Source organism: Haliaeetus leucocephalus, unplaced genomic scaffold (assembly GCF_000737465.1).
Source record: "Haliaeetus leucocephalus isolate CR32 unplaced genomic scaffold, Haliaeetus_leucocephalus-4.0 Scaffold556, whole genome shotgun sequence".
Lineage (NCBI taxonomy): Eukaryota > Metazoa > Chordata > Aves > Accipitriformes > Accipitridae > Haliaeetus > Haliaeetus leucocephalus.
In genome coordinates, this window is record NW_010972992.1 from 4160645 (window position 1) to 4187689 (window position 27045).

A 27045-nucleotide genomic window follows, 5' to 3' on the forward strand; every position below is an offset into this window, starting at 1 on the left:
CGGGCGGCGGGGCGAGGCGCGGGCTGGCCGGGAGAGGATGCGGAGGGGAAGTTTATGGGGGTTTTGAAATGATTCTGCGTTTATATTTGTTGTAAGTTGTGTGGGTTGTTTTCTCTTTCATTTCTTTCCCCTTCTGAGCCCTGGCGTCTCGTTGGTAAAGGTTGCTTGTCAGGTTCCTGTGCTGTCTAAATGAAAAGGAATTTAATTTATTTGGGACAAGGCAGTGTCAGATGAAGAGGCTGCTTATTACATTTAATGAGTATTTTTTTTTTTTCCAACCTGGGCATATCTGGGATGGGTTTGTTTTTGTCCTTCCATGTGAGGTATATGAGACCTCCCCCACCCCTTCACATCTTGCAGGGAGGAGGAATGGTGGCCAGGCTGGGGCAATGTTTTGGTTTTAGATTACAGGCCCCAGTATTGGGGCTGGGTGTGTTTTTGGTTGTAGCTTTTTGTGGCACCTCCACTGGTTTTTGATCAGGTATCAGGACGGGGAGCAGGGTCTGGCCTGGTGGTGGCTGGGCTGGTGCGTGGGCTCAGCTGGGTGTGGTGGCAGCCGGGGCTCCATCAGGCTGGGGCGTGATTGCGGCCAGGGGCTCAGGGGCTCATACGCTGGTGGGTTTTCCAGCCCTTGGCCGGTCTGGGGCAGGGTCTCGTTTAGATTTCACAAAGTGGGCCTCCCTCCTTGGGACCTGGTCCCACTACTTTGGCCCTGCACCTGCTAACACAGCCATACCTGCACCGCCAAAATGGTGTAAACCATTCTCTCCCATTTAAAAACTAAATGGCAGCAATGGGCCAAACAGGCCTGCACTGGCGATCCGCCACGGTCCAGGTGTAATTACGCCAGAGCGTATGTGTACGTGTGTGTGTGTGTTGCTTTTTTTAATAAGGAGTAAGATGGTAATAAACTGGTTGATGATTGACTGGGCCTGAACTATGTACTCTGATATTTTGATTAAGAGGATGATTTTGTCGTCATTTATTTATTTATTTCTATCATCGATATCAGGAACCGAGCGGCTCGGGAACTGCTTCCACCCGCGAGCGCGACGCGCCGGCTCTGGTCGGGTCCAGCCGTGGGCGTGTGGCTGCCTCCCTTCTAGATCAAGGAGCTGGGAGGCTGCGTGGGCAGCCCAGGAGTTAAGGATGTGGTGAAACTGCAGGAGGGCAAATGCTTTAAAGAGTAATAAACAGTGATTTACCCCTGATCTCCATCTCCAGGAGCTGTGGCAGCACAGAGATGGGATCTGCAGGCAGCTGCCCGGGTGTTCCGGGCCGGGCTTGGCCCCGAGGCAGGCAGGGCCGTGCCCCTGCCCGGGGAGGCAGTGCCCTCTGCCGGCTGGAGCCCTGCCCGCTGGCCAATGGGCCCCCGCGCCCGGCCCCCGCCCCTGCCCAGCCCACCCAAAAAGGGACCGCGAAGCCAACACCTTCCCCCCAAAAGGGACCCTGCTTCTTCACGGAAGTGTCGTGGGTGCTCGGCCTTTTCTGCCGCTGCGCCCAGGTAACACGTGGGTTTCGGTGCTCCGGTGTGGGAACCCGGGGCCGCAGTAAGCCATGGAAATGAGGATCTGGGAGATCTGTTTAAGTCAGCATTACGGTCTGTGTGTGGGTGAACCCGTCTTGTCATGATCTTGGAGCAAAGACCTGCCCCATAATCACCACCTCTAGCCCTTATCTACTTGGGCCAGCTTATCTCCATCAGTCGCTGCCTCTTGAATTCTCTCCAAGCCCTCAGGCTGTGGCTCCCCAGAGGCAGTGCCCGAGGGCTGCTCACACGAGCTGCCAGCTGGCAGAGGCAAGTCCAGAGGGGTTTCTTTCCCAGAGGGACTCGGTATGTGGGGTCTGACAGTCTGCTCTTGCCGAGGGCTTTCTCAGCTCAGTCAGTCCTTGCATGGACCTTCTAGGGCCAGAAGCATCCGTAGTGGTTAAGGGCTGGAAAGAATTCATGGACTGAGTCTATCCGCCCAGGATCGTGGCAAGATGTTCCCTACATGTGACTTTCTGCAAGTCTGGTTGTAAATATCTTGAGTGACTGGGCACCTGTCACTTCCTTTGGGAAACTGTTCCCCAGCCTAATTATACTTGGTATGAGATTACAGGAACTGATCTCAGAATGGGGACCAAGAAAACTATGGTAAAAGGGTGGAGAAACACCTAATTTTCCACTCAAGGGGTCATTTTGTGTCTTTGTTTTGTCAAATCACTGCTGTTGTTTGAAACACCCAGTGGATAGGAACACCTCCTCTGGACTGGTGCCAACTCTTCTTTTTTATTTTTTATGACAGTACAGCTTTTTGGAGAGACGTTGGCTCGGTCAAGGTTGGTATCATTCCTGCGCTGAGCTCATGGTCTGCAGAAGGTTCACAGGCAGTTTGTTTGGGTGTTCAGGTCACTTTCCATTAGTCCTGTGAGATGCTTGTTGGGTGGAAAGCATTCAAGTGCTTAAGCGTACCTACTGAAGACTCTTCCTTGGGAGAAGGGTTTACCCAGGCAGGGATTAACCTTCTCACTACGGTGTTAAGCAAGGCCCAGCTATTACTTGAAGAGCGTGCTTCAAAGCCAGTTGAAGTCTGTAGGAGTGTTTCTACTGGTTTGGCGCTATAGAGTGATAACTCATGGAAAGACCAGACAATTGATCCCTGAGTTAATAACCTGCACCCTGTCTGCTAGGTCCTGTTCCTTCTAAACCAGGTCTGCTACCAACAGAGTGGGGTCTGCTAATATGTGCAGGTACTGCATCCTTCTGCTGTGAAACACAGTGTCCGAGAGGGGGAGAGGCAACATATACTAAAACCGGCTGTAAATGATACAGATACCTCAGCTGGAAGGGATCAAATATTTTATACGTAGCTTCCGTATCATCAGTTTCTCTTTCTGTTTTCCTGGACTATTTATGCTTCCACTCTGAGTCCTCCTTGCCGCTATTGGAAAGGACTGTCTGAGCTTGGAATTTATTTCAGGGCTTTTGCCCATGCAGCCTCGTCTGTCCCACTTCTCATGCTGCCAGAGCGCTTGGCTGCCCTCACAGCGAGAGCCTTTGTGGCCACTCTGACTCTCCCTCTGACATCAAATCATACCCCTAGGCTGCTGTGTAGCCTACAATTTAGGTTTCCCTCTGAAAAGTTGGTTGAAAGTAATCTGGAAAGTAGTGAAAAGTCCTGTGGGAGGTGAAGACAACCGTTGCTTATGCTGCATCTCCCACCTCTACCTGGGCTCCTTCCCTCCCTCCCAGGGTTTGAAGACGCGGCCGTTCTCAGGGTTTGGAGAGCTCAGGTGCCACCCAGGGCTCAGCTCCCAGAAGTGCTGACATCGCAGAGGCCATGCTGGCCGATCCAGCTGGGGTTTGGGAGAACCAATGTCCTCGTCCTCAGCTGCACTTTGCAAAGCAAAGAGGGGGCAGAGGAGGCTTGGCTGGAAGCAGGGGAGGGGCAGAACCTACAGCCAAAAGTCCCACGCGGCACCGTCTCCTCCCCTCCGGTTCAATGCGGACTGGATCAATTTGGACGTCTTCAGCAATAAAAAATGCCGATGTCGTCCTAATTCACCAGGCCCCGAGATGACAGCAAATTTACATTTTTTAATTAAACTAGCAGCCAGTTTTTATGAGAGGGGGCTGGGTTATGCAAATCAAATGGTTGTGTACGAAAGATTAGGAGAGTTTGGGAATAAATTCCACAAATGCTAATAAAAAAAAAAAGAGAGAAAATGAGAGGGGGGAGAGAGAGGGACATTGTTCCATTAGCCCCTTTTAGACTGATTTCCCTAGGGAGAAAGCAATGGGGGTGAGAGATGGAGGCAGCTTTCAGAGACAGGTAAAATCCATTTTGAGGATTGAGAGCCCCTTGGACCAGGACCTTGTTGCTCCCTGTTTCCTCTCCCACGGCTTGCAGGGGAGACGGAGGCAGTCATCAGTACCAAAAGAAAAACTTGCTAGCTTCTAATCCCCATTCCTGCTTGACCAGTGATCTTACAGGCTGAAACGCCAGTCGAGGCTGGGGAGCTGCCCCGGGGTGACTGCAGCCTGGTTGAGGACGTAGAGGGGGTGCACAGTGCTCCTTAGCCACTGGAGGGGCATGGGTGAGTCAAGGGCCAGGCCAGGTCACGATGGTGTTGCAGGAGGGTGAACCTGGCAGGGTGACAGAACAGTCCCTGGATGGGCAAAGCCCAGACTCTGGCCACAAGTGAGTACTGAAGGGGCTACGCAGAGCTACTCCAGATGGGGACCATCGTTGGACTGACAGATGGGACACAGAGCAGGGCCAGTGGCTGGGATCGGTACCCTGGGGCTTCCCCCTCTCTTTTGTGCAGCTTTGGCTGGTGGGCTCCCGGTCCCTGGGAGGAGCTTGCTGGTTAGGCAGACAGTAATACCGATCGCAAGTGCGGCGCTGGGCTGCCGTTCCACATAAGCACAGGCTTCGTCTGCGGAGCAAAGTGTGTTTTGGAGAGGGATGATGATGCTTTTCCCTCCCCCAAACTGTAGACCCCCCCTTGTTGCCCATCCATACAGCTCTCAGTGGCTGAGTCCAGCTGTTAACTTGTCTTCCCGGTGCATTAACCTGGCACCAGCCTCCTCCCCTCTTTCTCAAGAGACTTTCCATCTTTGTTCATGTGGTGATTCCAGAAAATAAAACAGTTTGTCAAGCCTTTTTGAGAACAAATAGTTACAGTGAACCAAAAACATGCACTTCACTCGTGTAAAAATATGTTCTTGTTTAAATTTCCCAAAGAATTCTGAGTTCTCATTGCGTTTGGGAGTTAGGTGTGGTGGCCAGGTACCGAAGCAATTGTTTGCTCTGCCGTGGAGAAACACAACCAGAAAATTTCTGGAGGCTGGGAAACTGCTTAAAGCTTCCAGTCCTAAGGCAGTTTCGTGCTCAGAATAAAAGCTGAACAACCCGTGTAGGTTGGCAAGAGAGAGCAAGGGGTGGAGAGAAGGAGATACAAGGCAAAAGGATGGGAAGACCAGAGTCACTGGGTGCACTTTATGGCAATCCCCTGAGGATTTGGTGCCTCACTAGAGAATTTTGCCACCCATTCCTGGTTTTGGGGTGTGAAATGATGATTCATGGACATGTTTTGCTTTGGAGAGGTGACATTTTAGCAGAGCCTCTTGTGAAATCATTAAAAACACCACGCTCCGCTGGAGCATTTCTGGAGGTGTTCCCCACACCCAACACCCACGTCCCCGTCACCCTGTCCTCCACATGCACATCTGCCCCAGACACTCGCCCACCTCCATGCTCCCGGACACTCGCATGCCCTGTGTTGTTGTTGTGCTGAACTTTGTGTTCTCCGAGTGGCTCTCTCAAGATAGCGCCTTCCTCTGCACTCCGGTTCTGTGCGCTTGCGTCATCATGGCGATGAATGGATCTTTCTTAGCAGCAAGAGAAGATCAGTATGGTCTGTGCCCTGTGCATTAGGTGTCCCTGTGTTCTCACCGCTGCTGCGGTGCGTCCCCCACCGTTCCTGCTGCCCGGGGGGAACGATGGCCTTGGCAGCAGGCTTGGTCCGCAGCCGCAGGCAGGCAGGCAGTTGTACAGGGGATTTTTGTAATGCGAGTTTCTGAGCTGAACTAGGGCCAAGTTCAGCCTAAATCTAACAAAGAGAGCTCCAGAACAGGTCTGTGAGACATGGCAGAGTCTGAGGATTTGGTGTGGGATGAATAACTCCTAATCTATAAAGTGGGCATAATCATACTCCCCTGTGCAGCCCAGAGCCAGGGCTGGGCGCTTCAGTGATGGAGATAAGTGAATGAGGCCTGGCTGCTGTCCATGGATGGGTGCGGGGGTCGGGCAGGAGCGCTCCTCCCTCCAGCCGGGGTGTGGTGGCTGGGGTGTGGGAGAGCTGAGCCCGCTCCCGCTTCCCAGGAGCTCCTGCACCCGCCTGACCCATGGCACCCTCGACGTCCCGGCAGCTGCAGTGCCACAGGCTGCGAGCACCCATGGGTCCGGGGTGAGTTGTTGTGGACCCACCACGGGGGCTCTCCGGGACCTTGGCAGGGAGGTACAGAGCTCCAGCTGGGCTTTTCTGTTGTAATGGTGCCATGGTGTCAGCCCCTCTCCCAAGACTGGCTGGGCCAGGGCAGAGCAGAGGAAGAACCAGGAACTTTTAGCTTCCATACATGGGAAACTGTCAAAAGCCAGGTAGCAATACCAGCTTTTGTCTGGTATTTCCAGAAAAACCCGGCGGGACCTGGCATCCCAAGGCATAATTTATTATGGAAAAATAAAATAATAAAGTCCCAATCCCTTTGAGGCCTGAGTCATAGAAGCATCTTCTCATTAAAGCAGCTCCACCTCTCCGCATGGTGTTTGCCAGCACCATGCCTGTATGAATCCACTCCCTGAGCCGGCTCGCCCAGGGCAGCCCTCCTCCTCCTCGCTGCCTGCACTTCCCCACCACAACTCTCCTCCAGCACCCCTTCCCCTATCTGGAGGAGCATGAGCAGTTCCACATGTCAAGCCAACTTCTCCCCAGGCCTCCCTTCTCACAGGCCAGAGGGATGTTTTGTAGACAAACATCTTCATCTTTTCATCCACCTTCCACCCCCTGTGCTATGAAGTTCTCTGGGCACGGCCCTGGCTCCCACATCCCCCTCTCCCAGCCACGTGGTGTGGAGGTGTGTGTGGTATCTTTCCATGGCTTGAAGCTCTCTTCCAAGTGGCCCTCTGCAAGCAGGGAAAGGAGAGGAAGCTGCTCCTGGAGTAATTACCATCTGCATGTCCCGAAGGCAGGCAGCAGATGTTAGCAGAGGAGGACTGGATTGGAAGAGGGTGAGGGAACAGAGGCTGGGGAGAGAGGGTCTGATTTTTCTTCTCGATTGCATATGAATTTTTTTAACAGAAGCTCAGTAGGACAAGAATCACAGTTTTGCAAGGTTGATCCGTGCACTTGGAAAATTTCAGAGAAAGCTCCTTTGCGCTCACTCTTGCTGTGTTTTCAGTCATTCACTCTTGCTTTTCTCATCCTTTTTCTATGCTGCACTATTTTTTCTTGCTAAATAGCTTTCCTTTGTGTCCTCCTTCCTTTCCTTATTCCCACAGACCCGTCACTTTTTGTCACCCTCCTGGACTTCCCATGCTGCCTTTGATTCTGTCCTGGTCTTCCTTTCCTTCCCCCCCCCCCCTTTCATTATCTCATGCTCTTTATTTTTCATTTGCCCATTTGTCTGTGGGCTGATATTCAGATGAGCAAACTTTTTCCAGTTAAAGGAGGTCATGAATATTAGGATTTTTCTATCAAACAATGAAATATGGCTCAAATTACTCTAAAGAATAGGGCCCTTTTCATAAACCACCTGCTGTTTTTTTTGAAAGAAAGCACAACTACTCGCCTGTGTGCTTCAAGCAGTTGTCTCTCATCTCCACCTCGCCAAGCTTTGCCATTCCAATTTCTTCTTCTGAATTTGTTGCTCTTGGTGGAGTAAGTCTGCTCTTCCCAGACTGCCAGCACCCAATGAGTCTGGGTTTGGACAGGTTGGGACAGGATGGTGATTCTGGCAGGATCCTCACTACTTTGAATGATGGTTTGTGATTGTGCTTTTTTGATTGCGGTGTGCTTATTTTGGGGTTTTATTTTTGTTTTCAACAACATTTTGGTCTGAAAGTGATTACATTACTTCTCAGCTTGACTGAGAGAGGGATCTCATATTCAGATGCTAGCACCCAGCAGGGCACGGAGACGCACAGACCCCCCTGCCTTCTTGTCTTGCTGGTGTGGACTGTGGTGGAGGTGTCCTGCTCAGGCCTGGACACCAGCCCGGGGCTGTGGTCATACCCTCCTGGCTTTCACGGTAAGCCCCTGTGTGTGTTGAGGCTGAGCTGAGCTCTCGTTCCAAACTGATCTGTCAGGGCTGATTTTAGTACACTCTGGCTCACCACCAAGGCTGGGAGTTGAATTTGTGTGACTGTTGCCAATGAGGTGAGGGCCGTGTCTGCACCACCCCAAGAAAGAAGTTAGAATACATCTGTGCTGGAGGTGAGTCCCTGAGCCCGGCAGGTCCCCTCTGCGGGGGACAGGGGTCCATGCTGCTGTCCCCTTCCTCCCAGGCACGTGGCTTTGGAGAAGGAGCCCCAGCTCCTGCACAGGAGTGCAGCGGCTGCAGATGCCCTTTCTCCTGAGACCTCAGAAAGCCAGGTATATGGTCCGTGACATCCTACCTTGCCTGTGGTCGTGGCTGTGCTTGGCCGGATGGTGCCCCGCCTTTGCCAGCACCAGTGCAGCTTGGCTGTTAGCCCATTAGGGGGGATGAGGAGAGCGGTGGAGCTGTGCTCCATGAGCCTGGAGAAGTACGGACAGAAGGGTCTCTACAGTGCCCTTGGGAGCTGCCGCAAGGCAGGCGTGGGCAATGCCAGAGACGGGGACGACAGAGGACATCAACTTGTCTCCGACTTGTGTTTTGTTTTCAGTCCAGCCTATTTATATTCATCATAGTTGCTATTTTTTCCCCAGTTACATGGATGTGTCTTGTCCTCGCTATCTTCCATCTTCCCTGAGCAAACCTTGACTTTTTCTGCATGTCTGTCCTGGGAGGTGCACAGCATCATCCCTCTTGGGCAAAGACCACTGTCCTCTGAGGAGGCATCTCTCGGTGGTGGGCTCCTTCCAGGAGCCTGGCACAGCCCTCTTGCCCTCTCCCACCCAGCCCCGCGTTTCCCTGGACAGAAACCGCATACACAGCCTGGGCTGTGTGAACACAGAGTTTGTTTTGCCAGGGTGACCTGTTTAATCATCTCATTTTCTGGTGGCCGTTTATTCCTCGTTTCCACGGTTACAGCCCCATTAAGAGGAGAAGCAATAAGGCAGCGAGTCAAACAGGTAATAAAAACATTAAAGCCATGTGCGCATTGGGAGGGAGGGAGGGCGAGCAGCACTCAGTGAGACGAGACGGGCCGTGCCAGGGAGACAGAAGGGTCGCAGGGATCCTGCGCACAGTGTGGTAACACCCGGCTCAGTTCCCAACCTCTGCAGGGGCCTGGCTGCCAACACGGCATCCTACAGCATCCTACTCCACTCCCTTGGAGTGTGCTGCCACACAGGACAGCATCACTGCCGTCAGCGTGCTGCTCTCCCCCTCACTGTGCTGCTAACCCAGAGTTGCAAGTGGCCAAAAGCATTTGAAATCAGAGTATTTTTGCAACTCTATTTGATTTCAGGGCTGTGACTGCCTGGCAAAACTTGTAACTTGCTGTTTCTGTTTAGTTACTGCCATGCTGGTGGACCCAAACATTTGCCATTGCAATAGCTCTACCATGGTACTTGTCAAGGTACCTGCTGTTACCAACGTCAGCTGCACTGATACGCTGAGGAGTGCGGCTCTGCGGAGTTGTGCTTCTGCACAGTTCCCAGAGTGGAACGAACTGTTCAGAATACTACGCTAATGTATTTACAGCTACCTACCTAAACCAACACAACCTAGAGTATCATGACAGTGGTTTGAGGCTTTCCTAGGTAGAATAAGTGTCTGTTTACGGAAGGGCGTATTGCTGCAACCTCCAGGAGAAGGTCAGGCTCCATGGAAACAGGATGGTTAGGTCTCTGCTCCGTGGCAGCACGTGGGCTGCTGGCAGGAGACTGTGGGGTGGGGAGGGGGGGGGAGCTGTTCACCTGGGAGCAGTGGGGGATGCCTTATGGCCGTAGCTAGAAATCAAGGGAGAGCTGTGGAGGGCAGGCAGCACAGCTCTGAATTACCTCTGTCCTGCTAGGAGGAATCCCCAGATTTCTGTTTTCGCATTGTGGGCTGATAAAAGGAAAGTAGCAACGTTAAGCAACCTAAAGCAACTCCTCTAGAGCGAGGAGAAGGCAAAGAGCGCTGCTGTCTCAAGAAAAAGAAGGGGGTTGCTTTCAGAGCAGCTCACTTTCCTCCAGGCAGTGTTCCTCAGGGGTCTTGGTAGGTGGGAGCCTTTAGTTACTATATGCTTGTTATCCCAAACCTGACTTTGTCAGCATGGAGATTGTGGCCTGTCTCCCTTGGGAAATTGCATGCTAGATGTTCGCTTGGGCATAAAACCATGACCTGACTACAAAAGCCAGCAGAGTTACTTTTCCTTATCATTTCCCAGTGGCCATGGAGGCCAAGCAGCACTGGATCTCAGATGAAGAGATGTTAGCGAGTGAATTGACATTTTTAATACCTGTCTTTCATGTGAGGGCCAGTAGCTGTCTCTGATGGTCGAATGGAGATTGAAATGATGTCACTAAGAAATAATTTTAAAACTTCCTTGGACCCTGCAAGCCTGAGGCTTGGATTTTCAAAGTCACGCTGTGTCGGCCAAATTCTGTTTCTTTGGAGTTGGAGGTTTATCAAAATTGCCACATCTCAGAGCAGTGAGGAAGGCTGGGCTCTCTGGAGACCTGCCCTGGGCTGGAGAATATAGACTTTGTGAAGCTGCTCTTCGTTTCAGACAGTCTGTAAGATTGGTCTGTGAGCTGACTTGGTAATTAAGTATGAAAACGATTTTCCAGGACCCACTCCCTCTTGCCATACTGATGTGAAGGGCCCCATCCATTCCTGAGAGTGGGGAGTGGGGTTTGACCTTCCTTTGTGTGATCTCTGGCTACGCCATGTTGTGCTATGTATTACCCAGGGTAGGTACAAACCCTGATGCTTTATGCAAGCTGCTTATAAGTAATGGGCTTAGGAAAAATGAGCAAACCGCGTAGCTGAAAACTCCCCTGCTCCGGATGGGTTTGAGCGGCAAGGTCGCTGGCGTAAAGGAGCAGGTGCCCATGGGCTGGACAGTTCTGGCCTTTGAATGAGGGTCAGTTTCACTGTGGATGAAGAGGTTAAATATAAGTCTCCCTCACATAGATGGGACAGGCCTAACGGCAGAAGAAAAATATTCAGAAAAGCAAACAGGAAAAGAGAGCAAGAAAATAATCATGGAAATGCAGTAAACTAACTCCAAGAATGTTTTACCTGCTTGTTTTCTCTGTTGAAATATTCTACCCCATTAGAGCTCCACTTTGCCTTGTTGGGATTTTAAAAATTTATTTCTGACATTGTTTTGGGTTTTATAGTTTCTTTTCTCCAGACTTTATCAGAAAGCATATTTGTGGTGAGTGCCTGTGAAAGGACCTGGCTTGCCGAGTAAATATTCAACGTGGAAATGAGCCGCGTGACCTTGAGGGGGGGAGAGGGAGGAAAGCTGAGAGAAATTCATAAAAAGCTGAAAAAGAAAAGAAAAAGGAGAAGGGAGGGGAGAGGAAAAAAAGATAAAAGGCCTGGCCAGACTGGAAGAAGTCACACAGGAGAGAAATATTGGTCTTTCTTGTTAAAGCGGTGATTGGACATGTAGTGTTAGACATCTTAAAGAGGCCCGATTCTCGGTTGTGCTAAGCACTGACACTTTGAAAAATAGGCCCATTTAAGGTGACTCAAGTTGGGCAACAAAAGTCAGTAGTCACTTTAGATCATCTTGGCTGTGTTCAGAAGGGTGAGTTTTATCCTTGGCGAAGGGCCAGCGGGAGGCCTTTCTGTGTACTGTTCCCGTTCCCAGAATAGGACTTGGGGTGGCTCCTGGACCTCGTGCTGGTCCTTCGGGGCAGAGGCAGAAACAACTGTCCCCAGGTTCTGGGCTGAGCCTCTGCCTGCCCTCCCCAGGCGGGAGGCAGCGATCAACGGCTGGACTCGCGTGTCACAGCCTGGTTGTTCTCTGGTTTGAAAACTGAGCCTGAATTTATTTGTGGAGTTTTTGGGGGGCTGTGGGTGTCTGGGAACGCTGCCGGACAGAGCAAAAGCCCCTGTCCTCAGTACATGGGCAGTAAGGAGCAGCAGTGCAGGTTTCCCCACCACCCATAGGGTCCCTCTGGTGTGCGAGATTGAGATGTAGATCTTTGCTTTTGGAAACTAGCGAGAATCGCAGTTGGAAAAGACTGAAAACACTGTTGTGAGGAAAATGCATAAGAAAGTTTGGGTAGAAACACGCTGCTGTCACTACTGGAGACAAAGATGTGAAGTCCAGATGCACTCTGGAGTTTAGGTTTCCAGAACTGCCTGGTTTGGACTTGAAGGTTTGTACTTCAGTTGCATGCCTAGTCCTGGATGATCTGAACTGGATTTTAAAATTATATTGTAGGGATTGGAGAGAGATTGGCACTGAGTTTCTGCAGGTTTGTATTTTTTCTTTATGGGATGTTCCTCTAGCATGTCCTTAGTATCTTGATGACACCAGCACCGGGAAGCCCCTCAGTCCTGCAGCTGCAGCCGTCAGCTCTCTGCTGCCCGTTTCCGTGAGTCGCAGGACGGGTTTGGGCACACAGGGAGCCGGCACCCAGCAGTCATGGGGGGCTGGAGCAGAAATCCTTGCGCTGGTCTCCAGGCAGCTGATGGCTTCTGCTAGTTTTTTGTTTGAATGCATGAAAAAAAGTTTGGATATATTTAGGATCCCCTTACAGCTCATCGTATTGTCATTTCTTCGGCTCCCCAAATTCTCTTCATTTTCGAGAGGGGAAGTCTAACTTCACTGGCATCAGCACTTCAAAAACGCTGCACACTGACATAAGCATTTCAGAGTATGGGGCAAGGACTGTGCCGAAGCTGAGCCCTCATTTGTGTTGAAACAGTGCTGATTACCATTCTTCGGTTAAAACAAAATAGCTGCACTAATGATCTTTGCATACACATCTTTAAATTTTTCTTCATTTAGGTGGGGGTGATGATTTATTTCTTTCTGTAAGCCTGAAAATTGTAGAATTAGATTTTCATTGCTCGTATGGGAGAGCCCTGCTGTATGGAGGAGAGCTTTTTTTGATTTCTTTCCAGTTGGAGTGTGTGAAATAGTAGGGAAAAGTCTTGTCTAGTGATGACCTCAAAATAATTTCTATAGCAGTGCAATGTGATGTCAGACAGACAGTATGCAGCTGGGTGGGAAGTGCAGGCAGTGGGGACACGGGTGCCTGACACAGGGGAAAACCGGCATAAATAAAAAACGTTAGTCCAAGGCTTCGGGAGGAACTAGAGCAAAGTCACCAGTGCAGATGCCAGGGCAAGGAACTGTAACTGTACGTTTAATAGCTTTGGATGTTTGCTTTTATGTGACAGTTGCTGTTCAAGCAAACAGATTGGAGAATTCCAGACTTGCATGGATTTCAGGGATTTCATTTCTATGTGTTCAGTACAGGACGTGAGTGGGATGGGAGCGCAGGGGGTGTATGCAGCAGGAGGAAGGGCCTGGTACCCCACTCCTCCCTGCCCTCGTGCTCACTACCCCGTGCACCTTGATTTAGCCACGCGTGTTCATTTGCTGAGCTGAACCTTCCCCTCTCACTCCTGTCTCCCTTCTCTGCCCTGAAGTCATTCTGCCCCCAAACTTGCCTTACTCACCTGCTCCCCGCTGCTCCTAGCATTTTCCTGCACTCCCAGGAGCATCCTCTATCCCATTCTCGTGTATGCACATCCTCTACCTCCCCGGCTACGGTGCCTGTCACTAACCTGCTCGGCCAGGGCCCTCTGCAGCCTGCAAGAGCCCTACCCTGTGCTGAAAGCCCCATCTGGAAAGCAAACTGCTCTGCCCCATGTGCCTGCCCTACTCGGCCTCCCCTGTCTGGCCCTGGGTTCAACTGAAACTGTCCAAAGAGAACTGAAAGGCAGAGGCGTGTTTTCACAGTTTATTCTCCGAAAGGAAAGCCTGCAAGGGGTGAGGGGCAGACTCCTTGCAGCGAAGGTGTTAACAAATAGCAGGTGATTAAACATGACAAGCAGTGACATTTCTGTGTGGGGTTCTCAGTACCAGCAATGCCAAGAATGAAGCTATAAACCCTGACATTTTGTGTTATGCACTGAGGTTTTTAATAGACATCTTTCTCTCCCTCCCCCCTGTTTATTTCTTTTATTCTTTTTTTCTCTTCTGTCCCCTTCTCCCTTTCCCTCTCTTCTCTCTTCCTGACCCTCACCCTGGCTCTGCCCCGTCCCACGTGCCCTCTGCCTCCTCTTCCCATACCTCCCTCCTTGCCCTTATCTTGGCTCCCTTGCTTTACCAGACTCATTTGTTTGATGGCCTTCACTTTTTCTTCTGTTCCTCTCTTCCTCCCTATTTTCTTGTTACACTTTTCCAAGCTTTTTTGCTTTTCGTGGTGTCATTCCCCCTTCCTTACTCTTCTCTTCTTCCTCTTAACTCCGGTCTCTGCCATATGCATACATGCTTGCAGTCTTTCTCACACATATGCACTCCCACACTTTATTGCACACACACCACCACTTCCCGCACACTTTTCTGCTCTCCCCCACACGCTCTCGCTCTCTCCTGCACCGTCTCTCACATGCGCTCGCACTTGCTCTTTTCTTTCTGTGCTTCCCCTCTCTTGCTCTTCTTTGTCTTTGTTACTCCCTTCTGCTGTCATCCTCCCTCTGTCTGTTCTTTTCCACTCTCTCCCCTTCTCCCTCCCTTTCCTTTCTCTTTTTGGGGCCTGATGTAATACGCTAACCATGGGCAGCCAGGCCAGTTGCTTGTCAGGGAGCAGGTGTCCCACCCCTGAGTGATGTTTTTGTTAATAACATTTTTGCCCTGACTCAGAAGCCGGCATTTTGGAGATTGGTTGTTGGGGTTTTTTTTAAGGACAGGAGCTGAGGAGGCTGCGCTTTTGGGAACAGTTGCTGGGTTTGTACTAAAAGGACTGCAACAGTTGTTCTGCTGAGCAAGAAACGTTGGAACAACTGCAGATTCTCCCTCTCTCTCTCTCTCTCCATATCTATCCAAAGGGCATTTGGAGGTGACACCCAATGCACCGTCCCCCTTGCAGCCAGCTCTAATTGGAGCCGACAGGCTGCTGCTGGCTCTTGGCTTTAGGAACGGGGCACTTCTGCCACCGGAGTTGGCCCTGCCCGGCAGCCCTCTGTATTAGAAAAAAACTTTCCTCATCTGCCTCGGCTGCCTTCTCCTGATGTGGTTATGGACACAAAATGAACAAAATGCCGGGGTGACCAGAGCATTCAAACACAGAGCTCTCCTCCATATCAGCAGGTCACCTGGTCTCCAGGGCTCAGTAGTAATGGCCTGGCTACACGATCTGAACAGAAGAAAGCGGTCTCCAGGCACAGAAAGATAGAAGGGTTCGGTGGCGGTCATCTGCTCCCCTGTGCGTGACCTGCTTGGCTCACTGTATCTTACCAGGCTGTGATCTCCTTCATGGAGAGTCCAGGGGGCAATGCGTGATGCTTTCCACTCGGCAGGATGGAAATTGCGTGGGCTGGCCCGTCAGAGCCTGTCTTCTCTGCCGAATCAGCCTGGCTATCGGCACCAGGGTCTGAACCTTCCCCATCTGGCTGGCTCCAGTGCCAGTCACACTGCAAAAGCCATCGCGAAGTGCCGCTTGGGGACTTGAGAGGCATCTTCAGAGGCTCTTTTAGCTGCACAGCGAGTCCTCATCTGGCTGTGGGAGTCTCTGCCTCTCCCCAGGTCCCTGGGGAGGATCTGTGGGGAGCTCCTGGAGAATTACCATGCACACACTGTCTTGTGCTGTGCGTCGGTGGCTTACCAGCCCATCACTGTAGCTGGCACATCTGTGCTGAGAGCATCCAGGGCAGGCGAGAGGCTCTCGTGGGTGGACAGCGAGGACAGAGGCTGGGGCAGCTCCCATGTGCAGGAGGTCACTGGGGCCCCAGTGTGAAGGGCTCAGCAGGTATTTGAAATGAGTCCAAACTAAACTGCAGCTTCAGTCCCAGTATTTTCTCTTCCTTGACTCTGCAGTTGCTCTAAAAATCAAAATACTTCCCCCTAAAGACCCCTCCCTGTCCGCCCAGGTCTTATTGATCCAGCACCACAGACAGTGGCTGCAGCTTGAGTTGCCAAGTAGGGCAGATCAATAGAGACTTGGTATGGGATTTTTGGCAGCTGGGACATCCATTCGTCCCTCCTCCCCTCGCACCATCCCTCCAGGAAACGGCCAGCATCACAGTGGAAGCAGGTGGAGCAAAGCCCTGTCCTTATGCTTTCCTCTCACCTTGTCCTTCCCTGTCCTCCGTGCTGCAGCCACCAGGACTGGAGGCCTCTGCGGGAGCGCATGGCATGTGCGGAGCCGGAGTGGTCCCTTCCCCTACACTGGCTCCACCGGCCCCTCTCTGCCGCTTACCTTTTGCAATGGCCAAGTTCACCCTTTTGTATACTGAGGCAATCCTGTGGGTCATTCCAGCATCCCCGAGAGCAGGATTTGGCCTTGATTGTTTGCACAGCCTTTTTATTTAACAAGGGCTTCTTCCCTACCTGGATCCAAAGTAACTCCCCTCTGCCCTTCTTCCCTGCTGTGGCCATCAGTGCTGCTGTCGTCTTTCTGCAGATGGGGAAAGCAAGGCACGGTGACGTGAAGTGACTTCCTGAAGGCCAGAGAGGGAGTCAGTGCCAGAGTCGGGGTTAGGGGCCACGTTTCTGGCTGTCCTTCGCCAGCGCTCAGCCCGTTGGCTGTGGGCCTGGGACAGTGCTTCTTCCCCACTCACGAGGCTTCCTAAGGTGCCCCGTCTGTGTGGGTCCAAAACCTGTGGGCTAGTCTCCAGCATGAACTGGGGGAACTGGAGGCAGAGGGGAGCAGTGGGAAGGAGAAGGGTGCTGTGCAGGCAGCTTTCCCTGCTCCTTCGTGTCTGGAGAGAGTGGTTAGCTCTGCTGTAAGATGTCCTTAACCCTTGCCAACCCTCCTGGCTGCCGAATCTCTGACAGGTGCCGAGCGCCGCGCACAGTGAAGTTAATGAAATGAGTATTTCGGGGAGGGGGGGAGGGAGGCTCCGTATTGCACCCTGGGGCCCTGGGTTTATTAATGGTGACCTGCCATTAAAGACTAAAGTGCTAACCTGGTCATATTTAGCAGCTTTCAATGGTATCCCAGTGGCCTCTGCCTGCAATATCAACTCCTGCCTTCCCCCCGCAGCCCCAGGCCGGCAGGAGCTGACTCCAGAGTTTCTCTGCTACGATGAGTCTGGTGGGCAGCACTAAGAAGTCTCCGCGCTGCTGCTGCCAGACAGATTTCCACCCCCTCCTGCTGCTCTGAGCAGCTTCCCCCTCTTACTGCCGGGTCTTGCCAGGGAGCACTTGGAAAAGAGAACCAAATCCTGGCATCTTCATGATCTCCTTTACTCAGACAGAGCCTGGGGGTCACTAGGAGAGGGAGACGTGCCAGTACGAAGCTTGCAGGATTTGGCCATGGAGGAGAGGCAAACGCAGGCTCTGCAAAGTGCTTCCACAGAGCTCTCCGAGAAAGTGCTGGTAAATTATCCCTCTGAGGTGGCAGGCTGGGAAACGAGGCAGCAGCTCTGCCAGACCTGATTAAAACAGGACTTGAGGCTAACAGCTTCAGGTCAGAGCAGGAGGGCTACTCTCACTGCTACTGGCCCTCTTGCTTCCGTCCAAGAGGGACTTGGAAAACCCAAGCGTGGGGGGATGTCCCCCAGGGGACAACAGCGGTTGGATATTGCAGTGACAGGCACTTTAGAAAGATGCTGGGGGCTGCTGCTGCTGCTGGTCTAGGCAGCGATCAGTGTTAGCAGAAGAAAAAAAAGCCCCAGAGTCTCCTTGAAGCTAATTCTGCTCTTGATGCCTCCCCAGAAGCAAGATCCTGCTGTGCTCTGTGTGCCAACTGAGATTATTGCCTTCCCTGATCACTTCTTCCTGGATTAAAAACTCAGCACAGAGTATTTTGCCATGTGTTATTCCAGGATACCCGCTAGGAGCTCCACGTGGTGCAGACCCTGGCAGAGGGATGGGGGAATCACGGGGCATCTCCAACTTGGGCTGCTCCTGCTGCTCAAGACGGGAGGTGGGGATGCGCCTGCCCCCTCACGCCTCTGTTTTGCCCGGGGTGAAGGCGTGAAGAGCGAGGCCGTAAGGGATTTTCCTCTCTCCAGCAAGCCCTGTAAGCCACAGATCCCTTGTCCTCACAACCCTGCCCTTCATGTGGGCACGTTTGTCAGTGTGGGCTTCAGGCCATTCCCCAGCAGAGCCAGCGAGGGCAGGGGCCTTGTTCCAGCGGAGAGCTCCAGCCCTCACAGCCTCCCAACAGGACGAGTGCTGGTTTGGCAGCCAGGCTGGGGGCAATCCTCACTCTCTCGTTTGGCTCTGTGCCCCAGCTGATCCGGAGCCAGGTTTTGCTGTAATCCCTACATCCTGTTGCAGGTCCTTAATCAGCTGGAGCCAGCCTGGAAAAAAAACCAAAACCCAAACCCCAAACTGTTGTGGTTAAAGCTCCCCACTCCAGGGTGGTGGGGAGAAGTGTACAGCAGCCTTCCCGGTGAACAGGTGGGAGGCTGGAAGGGCTGGGAGAGATTGCAGCTCCCTTGTTAAGGGAGGAAGCAGAGAAGAGGGTAAGTGTGTGTTTCTGCTGGGGGTCTCAGCAGGACCCACTCGTTGGTGTTCCCCTGTAGAGGGGATGAGTCTGGCTTTGAGGCGTTGATTCCTCCTGTTCTCCCACCGCCAGCACAGCTAGGGATGCTGCCCCTTCAGCCCTCACTGGACAGGCTTGAAAACTCTCTGGGTTGTTGTTGAGTTGTTTTTTTTCCCGTTTAATGCATAGAATAACACTGATGGGTCTGAACAGCTCCAGCCAGGCGACGAGGGGAAAGAATAACAAGCTCCTGAATGTCAGGCGAAATTATGGGCCATTGCTATTTAGGGTGAGTCTGGTGGATTTAGGGCCTCTCTGTTCTATTGTCCCAGCTGCTCTGAGCATTGGAGCAGGCGAGACACAAGTCGGGAATTTTATTGCAGAGCATGTGCAGGGGAAGGCTGGTTCTGAGCGTTTCCGGAGTAGAACAGCAGGGTGGGGGATAGGGGACAGTTTCTGTTGGAAAGTTGGTGAGATGTGATACTGGGAGGAGGTAGGAGGCTGGAAGTCCTGGAGAAGTGGTCATCCAGCAGAGAAAAGAGCCTCTTTGCTTCCTGCTCTTTGTCAGGATTCAGCTCCAGGTGTTCATCAAACTCCCCAAGTCCGTGTAGCGTTGGTCTCCATCCGTCGGAGCTTAGCTTGTCCGGCTGCCGCTCTCTGCAGGAGCTTCCCTTGGCAGACCCTGTTGGTCTCCCTTCCGCATCTCGCAAGCATACGGCTGCTCAAGTGCCTCGTCTTCTCACCCATCTCTTGAGAAGCATTCATGGAGGTAGTCTGTATGAAAGACACTGTGTGTTGAATGGGGATTAGGAGTTTTGGTGCCTTCTCTTGGATTGCTTTTGGCTGGCGCTGGTGATGTAACCAGGGTTGGCACGGTGCTCGCATGGCCTGCCAGGTATTAGGGGGAAGGGCCCAGATGAACAGCAGAAGAGAACACAGAAAGGATGAAGAAAGTGTTGTGCAGCATGATAGAAGTGGGTCGTCCATGGGAAAGTGAAGTCTGCATGAGTCCTGAACAGGGTGTATCCTAAGCTTCCAGATTTTGGCAAATACATTATGTCCCATGCCAGGATGGGGAGGAGTTGCAGAGAGTAAGAAAGCCGTTCTTGCCTGGCTGTCTTCACAGGCGTGAGGCTCGGCAGGGTGAATTCTTTGCTTCTTTGGGGCTCTTTTTATTTGACCGGATTAAAAAGCCTATTTGAGTTTCTTAAACCATTTAATCTAAAATCCCCAGGTAGATGCGCCATTGGATTCAGTTTTAAGCTTATAAACAAAATAGGTCTGTGTTTGTCTCTTCTTCATTTTGTTCTAAAGAAGCAAGGGTTTGACCTGTCCTCCCTGGAGTCGGGGGGTAGCTGGGCTTCTTGTGCTTATGAATCCCCTTGAGCTTTCCAAAGGGTGGGAAGGTGCGGAGACCGGGGTGCTGGTGTGACCTTCCTGCAGCCCCAGGTTGGGTGTGCATGTGGCCTGGGCAGGTGGTGGGAGGAGGGAGCAGGGGCCAAGCTCTACCAGCCAGGTTAAATGACTGAATCGGTTCCCAGGGCTCAGTACCTACATGGAGTGCTGAGCATACGTAAAACCCCATTAAGACTATTGCTCTGCACATAGTGTGGGGAGATGGAAAAGGAGGAGACCATAGAAAATTGGAGAAAATGGGAGGAAACCATGCTGCAGTGTGAGCCACTGGAGCGGTCTGGGTAATTCTTTTCAGTTCCCACAGTCCTCTGAGAGGAGCTAGTTTTCCTCCTCCGCTCCCAGCGTGCCCAGCTCCTTCCAGGGTTTCCTCCTGCACCCGTCCTCTCCACCCGCTTGGGGTTCTTGTCTCCTTCCCAGCTCTGTATGGCTTTATTGCTGCCACTCCCTGCACTTCGGAGGAGGTTTTTCATGGACATGAGACCAGTTGGGACTGCTCTCAGATCAGCCCAAAATGGGACAGTTCATGATTTGTGTTTGCAGGAGGGAGGTGCTAATGATGCCTACAGGAGCTACAGGAATGTCACAGCTCCGTGGTCCACAGTGTCATGTTTCTGACAGCAGCTAGTGCCAGATGCTCTGAAGGAAGGTACCAAACCCCACAACAGGCAGATGTAAAATGATCTGCCCCTGTGTCCCCTCGATGTCCTTTCCATGTGTCCGGCAGAGACCAGCTCGAGTTAGTGATGCCCGCATGCCTGTGTGGGATGACGGTGGCAGCGCTGGGTCCAGCCCTCACGGGAGAGGTGTCCCTTCCAGATCCTGTCCCCAGTGCTAGCAGCCACAGCAGAAAGCTGAGCAGAAAGGAGGCTGTCTGCCATCCCAGCTCCTTCGTGCAGCCGCGGAAATGCTCATTCCAGCGCGGCCATAGGAAGGCCATGAGGGCAGGCTGTCCTTCTTGCCTCTTGCAGTCTTTGCTGTGAGCAGAGAGGCCTCCCATGTCCAGGGCTCTCAAGGAGATGCTTTATGAAAGAGAATGGTGGGAACAAGACTGTAGCCTTCTCCCCCTTCTCCCAAGGAACTGGAGACAGACAGAGGGACAGGCATCTGTCCGATGGCAGCTTGAATAGGAGGGAGCCCTCTTGGCTTTGCCGAGGGAGCCTCTTTCTATATGGAAATGAAGAATTTAGGCTAATGGAGCTCAACCATCTCTAATTTTGCGATGGCAGGAGGATTTTGATTGAAAGTAATTAAGCAAGCTAGCTGTAAAATTAATTAAAGCAAAAGGGGGGGATTTTTTTATTGGATTGGATAGCGATATAGCGGCTGTCAAATGGGGGACGGATGGGGGTGACCTGAATTCTCTGCCCTCCCTCCTCCCACTCGGGACGTTTATGTCACTTTAATCTCCTTACAGCGGCTGGTGTGCATTTGTTTGAAATAATCAAGGAAATATGGTCAGAAATTGTCAGCTTTCAGATCTAATTTACCTGACAGCCCTGCGCGGACCAGTAAGCCTCTGTGTGTGTGTGTGAGAGCGTGTGTGTGAGTGTGGTGTATGCGACTGTGTGGTCATGGAGGACTCCTTGTCTCCCTTCTCTCCCCTTTTTCTTCATTCTGTCTTCTCTTGATTCCTAGCAGAAATACTTCTGACACATCTGGGACCACCCAGCACCTTGCAGGAAAAAAGAAATAAGTTTGAGAATTTTCCTGTGGTCCCTTCTCCACCCCCACCTTTCCATCACTGCCTCCTCCCAGCCTGCTGCCTCATCCTTGCACCATAACCAGCTTTAGGGTTTAGGCAATATAGGATTAGGGGAGGTGGCTGTAATTCTTTATTCCAGATGGCTGGCAACTGCTAAACCCACTGTCACAAGTACCGAGTTATAAAAATACTTAAATTAGGCCCTTTGTTTCAGCCCGTGTCCCTGCCAAGCAGGTCTCCTGGTGTCCTGTCGGCAGCTCAGCTTGCACAGCACAGGTAGGGAACTCTGAGTCAAGACTATAATGATGCTGGGGAGAGGCTTCTCTGGACTTGCACCTATCTGGATTCCCTTGCTCAGCTCCATCTGCTTCTTTTTGCCTTTAGCACTTAAAGAGAGATCCTGCAGTAAGAAGAGCTAGGCATGACTTGGTGTACGTGTGTGCTCACTTAGCAGGTGAAGGTCCTGATCCAGGGACATACAAAGGCTGCAGCTCTCACACATCTTACTGGGGGGTGCACACTCTTGACAGAGATCCAGGTTCCCCCCTCTGGACCTAATCCTACAAGTACCCGGTGACCTGAGCTCAATGTACTGGAAACTGGGGAGGGAGGGCAACTGCTGTAGGGTCAGCCTTTCCTCAGAGCTGCCCTGGTGCCTCACATCTGTCTTGCTAGGTTGGCTCTTAGGGTTATTATTTATTATTTATTATTGTTCATTAAGTGCTGACAGAGTTGGGGCTTTTGTTTGTTTTGTTTGGGTCTCCATTTAGAGGCCTTTGCTGAGGCAGTCTTCAGTGCCAAGACCTCAGGCGCTTTTACAATTACAGCCCGTGATCCTATTGTATTGTTTATGTAATGACTCTCAATCCCAAGGGATTCTGCAGCCTTTCTTAGACCTGAGCACCCAGCACCTGGCAGAGAGAGTGCAGGGCAAGCGCTGGCCACTGGTGCCAAGGAAAATCTCTGGGCTTTACATGCTAGGGGATCATTAATACATAGACGGATCAGGCTGGACCTTGCTGCGAGGATCCACATGCAGGGAAGTTGATTAAGCTGCTTCAGAAGGAGCAGATGATTCATCCCTGCCACGGTCTGTGTGGTTGCAGAGCATCTTGGTGGCTCAGACCTGATGCTCTGGCTGTTGGGTGTCTGCAGCCCACCAGTCTGTCTCCGAGACAGTGAGCTGAGTGACTGGTCTTTGTGGGCCAGCTTATGTGACCAGTCCCCTGAGTGTCCCAGAGCACCCCAAGTCATCTCAGCAGTGGGATTGAAACTTTTACCCTGTTAAATAGATGTGTGGAGAGCACCTCACCAGCTCTGTAACCTGCTGGACATGGGTAGGACATGGTCTAGTCCATGACTAGCCACGTGCAGCTGTGCTGAGGTGGGTGATGAGCTCATCACCGTGATTCCCGGGTTTATTTCCAGCTTTGCAACTGATTCGCTTTGTATCTGTAGCCATGCGAATGCATAGCTTTGTGCCAGTGCTTCCTCATCAGTATAATGGGTATAATTAGGCTTCCCTGATAGAAGATAGTGCCGAACGCTTAGTGTGCTGGAAGATTTTTTTTCTTTTGTTTAAAAGTCCTTTCCAAAAAAAGGAGGTAAGACCTGACTTTAGGGTGCTGGTTCCCATATCGTATTTCACATATATGTGGATTAAAATCTCTGACAATATCAAACGCTTTCCTTGTGGGATAGGTCTGCTGTGAAGCGTTGGCTTCCCATAAACCTAGCAGAAGCCGAGTTAGGTGAAGACTAAGTGCTTCTAAGCGCTCAGTCTCCTCTGTATTCAGCAAAATACTGCAGGATGTGGCACTGCTGATCTTCTGTGTTAATTACAACTATAACAGAATGTAATATCAAGAATAGTCTAAATAATTTCATGGCCTGTTAACCAAAAGAGAGGTTGAGTTCTGGGATGTGGACCAGGCTACCACTGATAATGGTATCTAAAGTCAGTGGTGTCTAGAAGAAGGGTCATACTGTGCTGGCTGCTCCTATTTCCTTCTGTAGATTGCAAGACCAGGTGATTAAGAGTGCATTAGATAATTTTCTAACATTCCCTACAGGCAGTTACTGGCATTGCTGTAGAGGCATCCTGAACGACGTGTTGGAAAAGGAAGTGCAAAGGACAGTCTTTCTGCATTGTGAAAATGTTTGAGACCCCCATGCAAAGCTGTGCTCTGTTCTGACTCCAAGTCTCCTCAGACATGGCCGAGGAAAATGCATGTGAGTGCTGACCTGGGGGCACCTTCTGTTGTTCTGTTTGCACCTACTTGTACCTGTTCAACACATCTCCCCTCTCAAGCACTGCCACTCTCACTGCAATTGAGTCTGCAGACCCTGACTCCAGCACAGCCAGGAGCTGGAAAACATCCTGTAGCTGGGTGAATGGGATGAAAAGTTCAGATTTGAGTGGCGTGTCTTTTTCTCTCAGTTTGATGTGAGTGGCAGTGGAAAGGCATAAGCTCAGTTCTCCTGTCACTGATGTGGTGTCAACTGGGAAAATCATTCTTCTGAGCTTAGCAGAGTGACATTAGCATAAGAGCAGTCAGAGAGGGATCGAGCCTAGCAGGTCTGGAAGAGGAGAGCTGAGGCACTGGGCTGAGAGTGTCTGCAATATTTGGCATGTTGATTTTGCTTGCTTGTGCTCAGGACTAGATAGAGATGAGCCACTCATCCTCAGTCTGTGGGGCAGGAGAGTCTTTCAGAAAGCAGACTGGCAGCTCAGCTCACATCAGTTCAGAGAAACCTTGGGAATGTGCGAGGAGATCTCCAGGAGTGAGACGTGGCAGAGACACCTGTATCTGCCTTTCCTGGGGAGGCAGTTCAGGCTGTGGTGCTGCTGACTCATGTAGCATCTTGCTCCAGCACTGAATTCTGCCTGCTGTTCTTGTACATCCAGCTGGCTTGGGGCAGCAAATGGAAGAAAAAGCCAGAGCCAGTGGCTCAGCTGATTAGGGGGTTTCAGGCAGAGCTTGCCCTGCCTGACTTGCAATGGATTTGGGGGCTTTCTGTAGAAACTGAGGGCAAGGGCAAATCTGAACAAGCCAGTTACTCTTATTTTCCCATGGAGGCAGAAAAGCTACCGAGAACATAAAAATGTTGCAATAGAAGGTTTTGGGGATAAGAGGGCATAGTGTTGCTGGCCAAACAAGACTGTGTTTGATGATAGATCTTATCTTACTGTCTTATCTTATGCCACTTACCTCCCTGGCAGTGGGATCCAGGGACCTCATGAGGATTCAGGACAGGCTTTTGTGAAGACATCCTGAGCAGTGAAGCAGGGTGCTGAGTGGGGCGCAGGGCAGTGAGGGAGGCATGGAAAGCCGTGTGTCACACTTGCAGCTCATCTGCTGGAGCCCGGTTAAAACACAGGTGTAAGGGAAAAGGGCATCAGTATGTCTCCCACTCACTCTCTCCCTTCCCCCTTCCTTCCATCTCACATCCTTCCTGGAGCACCATGCAAGTTTATCAGTTTACACCAGAATGCAGTAAAATCACTGAGGTTGCCAAGGTCTTGTTTTCATTAATTCTGAACCCTGATATGCCAGCCCCCGGCTCTGGCACTCATTTGCAGGGCTGTTGCTGCTAGTGCAGGCTCGCCTCATGGCTTATTAAACCAGCACCTTTGACACCTAGGCTGAATTCATAGAATCGTAGCATCGGTAAGGTTGGGAAAGACCTTTAAGATCATCAAGTCCAACTATTAACCTAGCACTGCCAAGTCCACCGCTAAACCACGTCCCTAAACACCACATCTTACACATCTTTGAAATACCTCCAGGGATGGTGACTCCACCACTTCCCTGGGCAGCCTGTTCCAATGCTTGAAAACCCTTTCGGTGAAGAAATTTTTCCTAATACCCAATCTAAACCTCTCCTGGTGCAACTTGAGGCCATTTCCTCTTGTCCTGTCGCTTGTTGCTTGGGAGAAGAGACTGATCCCCACCTCGCTACAACCTCCTTTCGGGTAGTTGTAGAGCTAAACAACCCCAGTTCCCTCAGCCGCTCCTCATAAGACTTGTGCTCTAGGCCCTTCACCAGCTTCATTGCCCTTCTTTGGACATGCTCCAGCACCTCAATGGCTTTCTCATGTTCGGTTTTGGGACCCTCGCTACACTATTCAAGGTGCGACCTCACCAGTGCTGAGTACAGGGGGACAATCACTTCCTTAGTCCTGCTGGTCACACAATTTCTGATACAAGCCAGGATGCTATTGGCTTTCTTGGCCACCTGGGCACACTGCTGGCTCAGACTTCAGATTTGTAACAGCTGATTCCCCCATGTCCCATGCTCCTCCAGTGGCTAGAAAACAGCTTATTAAAAATCACCATTGATAATTGCCTGGGAAGTCACATTTTTAACACTTTCCTTCGGTTCTTGGGAGTTGAGCTCTCTCCTTTCCCAGACTATGGAGTAAATCATGACTATCCCTGCTATTTACTCTAGACTACAGAGGACTTGAAAATGTTCCTGTAGGGCCGGTCTGCCCTCAGGAAAGCCAGTGGATCCCAGTCACAGTTGTCTTTTGGTGGAAGGAGTTCTGCATGAGGCTGAGGATTATCGATTCAAAGGCAGTGATTCCCCATCCTGGGGCAGGAGCTGCCAGCAGGGAGCCAGCAGCTGCAGTGTCTGCAGGGACCCTTGACCCACCGCTGCTCTGCGCTTTCACTGTCCCCAAATCCCTTTCCTCCGCGGTGTCTGGAGGTGGCTTCTCCTCCTGGCCTTGGTGGAACAGCAGATGGAGAGAGCGAAGGCTGGGAAATGGGTTGCTCAGTGAGTGAGGACTCAGGGACTTGGTGGTGTTTGTTGGTGGGAGGGCAGGAGCAGCAGAGTAGCCAGGATCCCTCGTCAGCGTTTGTGTCTTTTTTCATGTTGGTGGATATTTGCCAGTAAGTGATAGTGTTGAGCTGGATACCACTGAGCTGCTGGAAGTAGAATGAGACCTGTTGACTTTGAGAAGCTTGAAATGTGTCTTTGCCCTGCAGTGCCAATATAGCAGCTGCAGAAACAAGCTCATTAGTTCACCGTTGAGAAAGCAGAAGACAGAGTCCCCCTTACTAGCAAGGGAACTGAAGAGGAGGAATCAACTTCATGGACTGCTCTAAAGCTAAGCCTGTGGCATTTGGAGTACATTGTCATTGCAGAATGAATTTACAGGACCAGTGCATGACTGTGAGCTGGCAGGTTAGCCTCCTGGAGGTGTGAGCAGGCACGCCGGGTCCGAGTGTCCTCACCTGGATGACTTGTACTGGTGCAATACTGGGACTTCTCGGGGCATCTCCTGTGGTTGTTCGCAGAGCTGCCACAGGCTCCGTCAGCAGCAGAGTCTGGGAGAATTTTCCTCCTCCTGCACCCAAGCAGAGGAGGGAAGGGAGGCTGTAGGCAGACTGGGAGCAGCTGGTTCTACAGTCTCCACGTGCATCCTCGCAGCAGTGGGGCAGCTCCCCAGCCTGGGTGAGAGCCACGCCGCTGCCTGGCTGGGCTGGCTGGCTTGGGGTGCAGAGTACCAGACTTGGGGGAGGGCTTTGTGGGAGAGGGCTCAAGGCAGCACTCCCTGAGTTCACTCTGCACAGGAGATCCACCCTTATGGAGCTGTCTTTTTATTTGCAAAC

General features: G+C 51.6%; 1 protein-coding gene across 1 annotated transcript in view; it reads left to right on the forward strand.

The window, feature by feature from the left end:
- CASZ1 (castor zinc finger 1) overlaps positions 1 to 27045 on the forward strand; it is a 78793-nt gene that overhangs the window by 189 nt on the left and 51559 nt on the right. Inside the window, exon 2 of the mRNA XM_010577330.1 lies at positions 23497 to 23656. Coding sequence (XP_010575632.1) covers positions 23638 to 23656 — 19 coding nt within the window. The 5' untranslated portion in view covers positions 23497 to 23637. The remainder of the gene's footprint in view (positions 1 to 23496; positions 23657 to 27045) is intronic.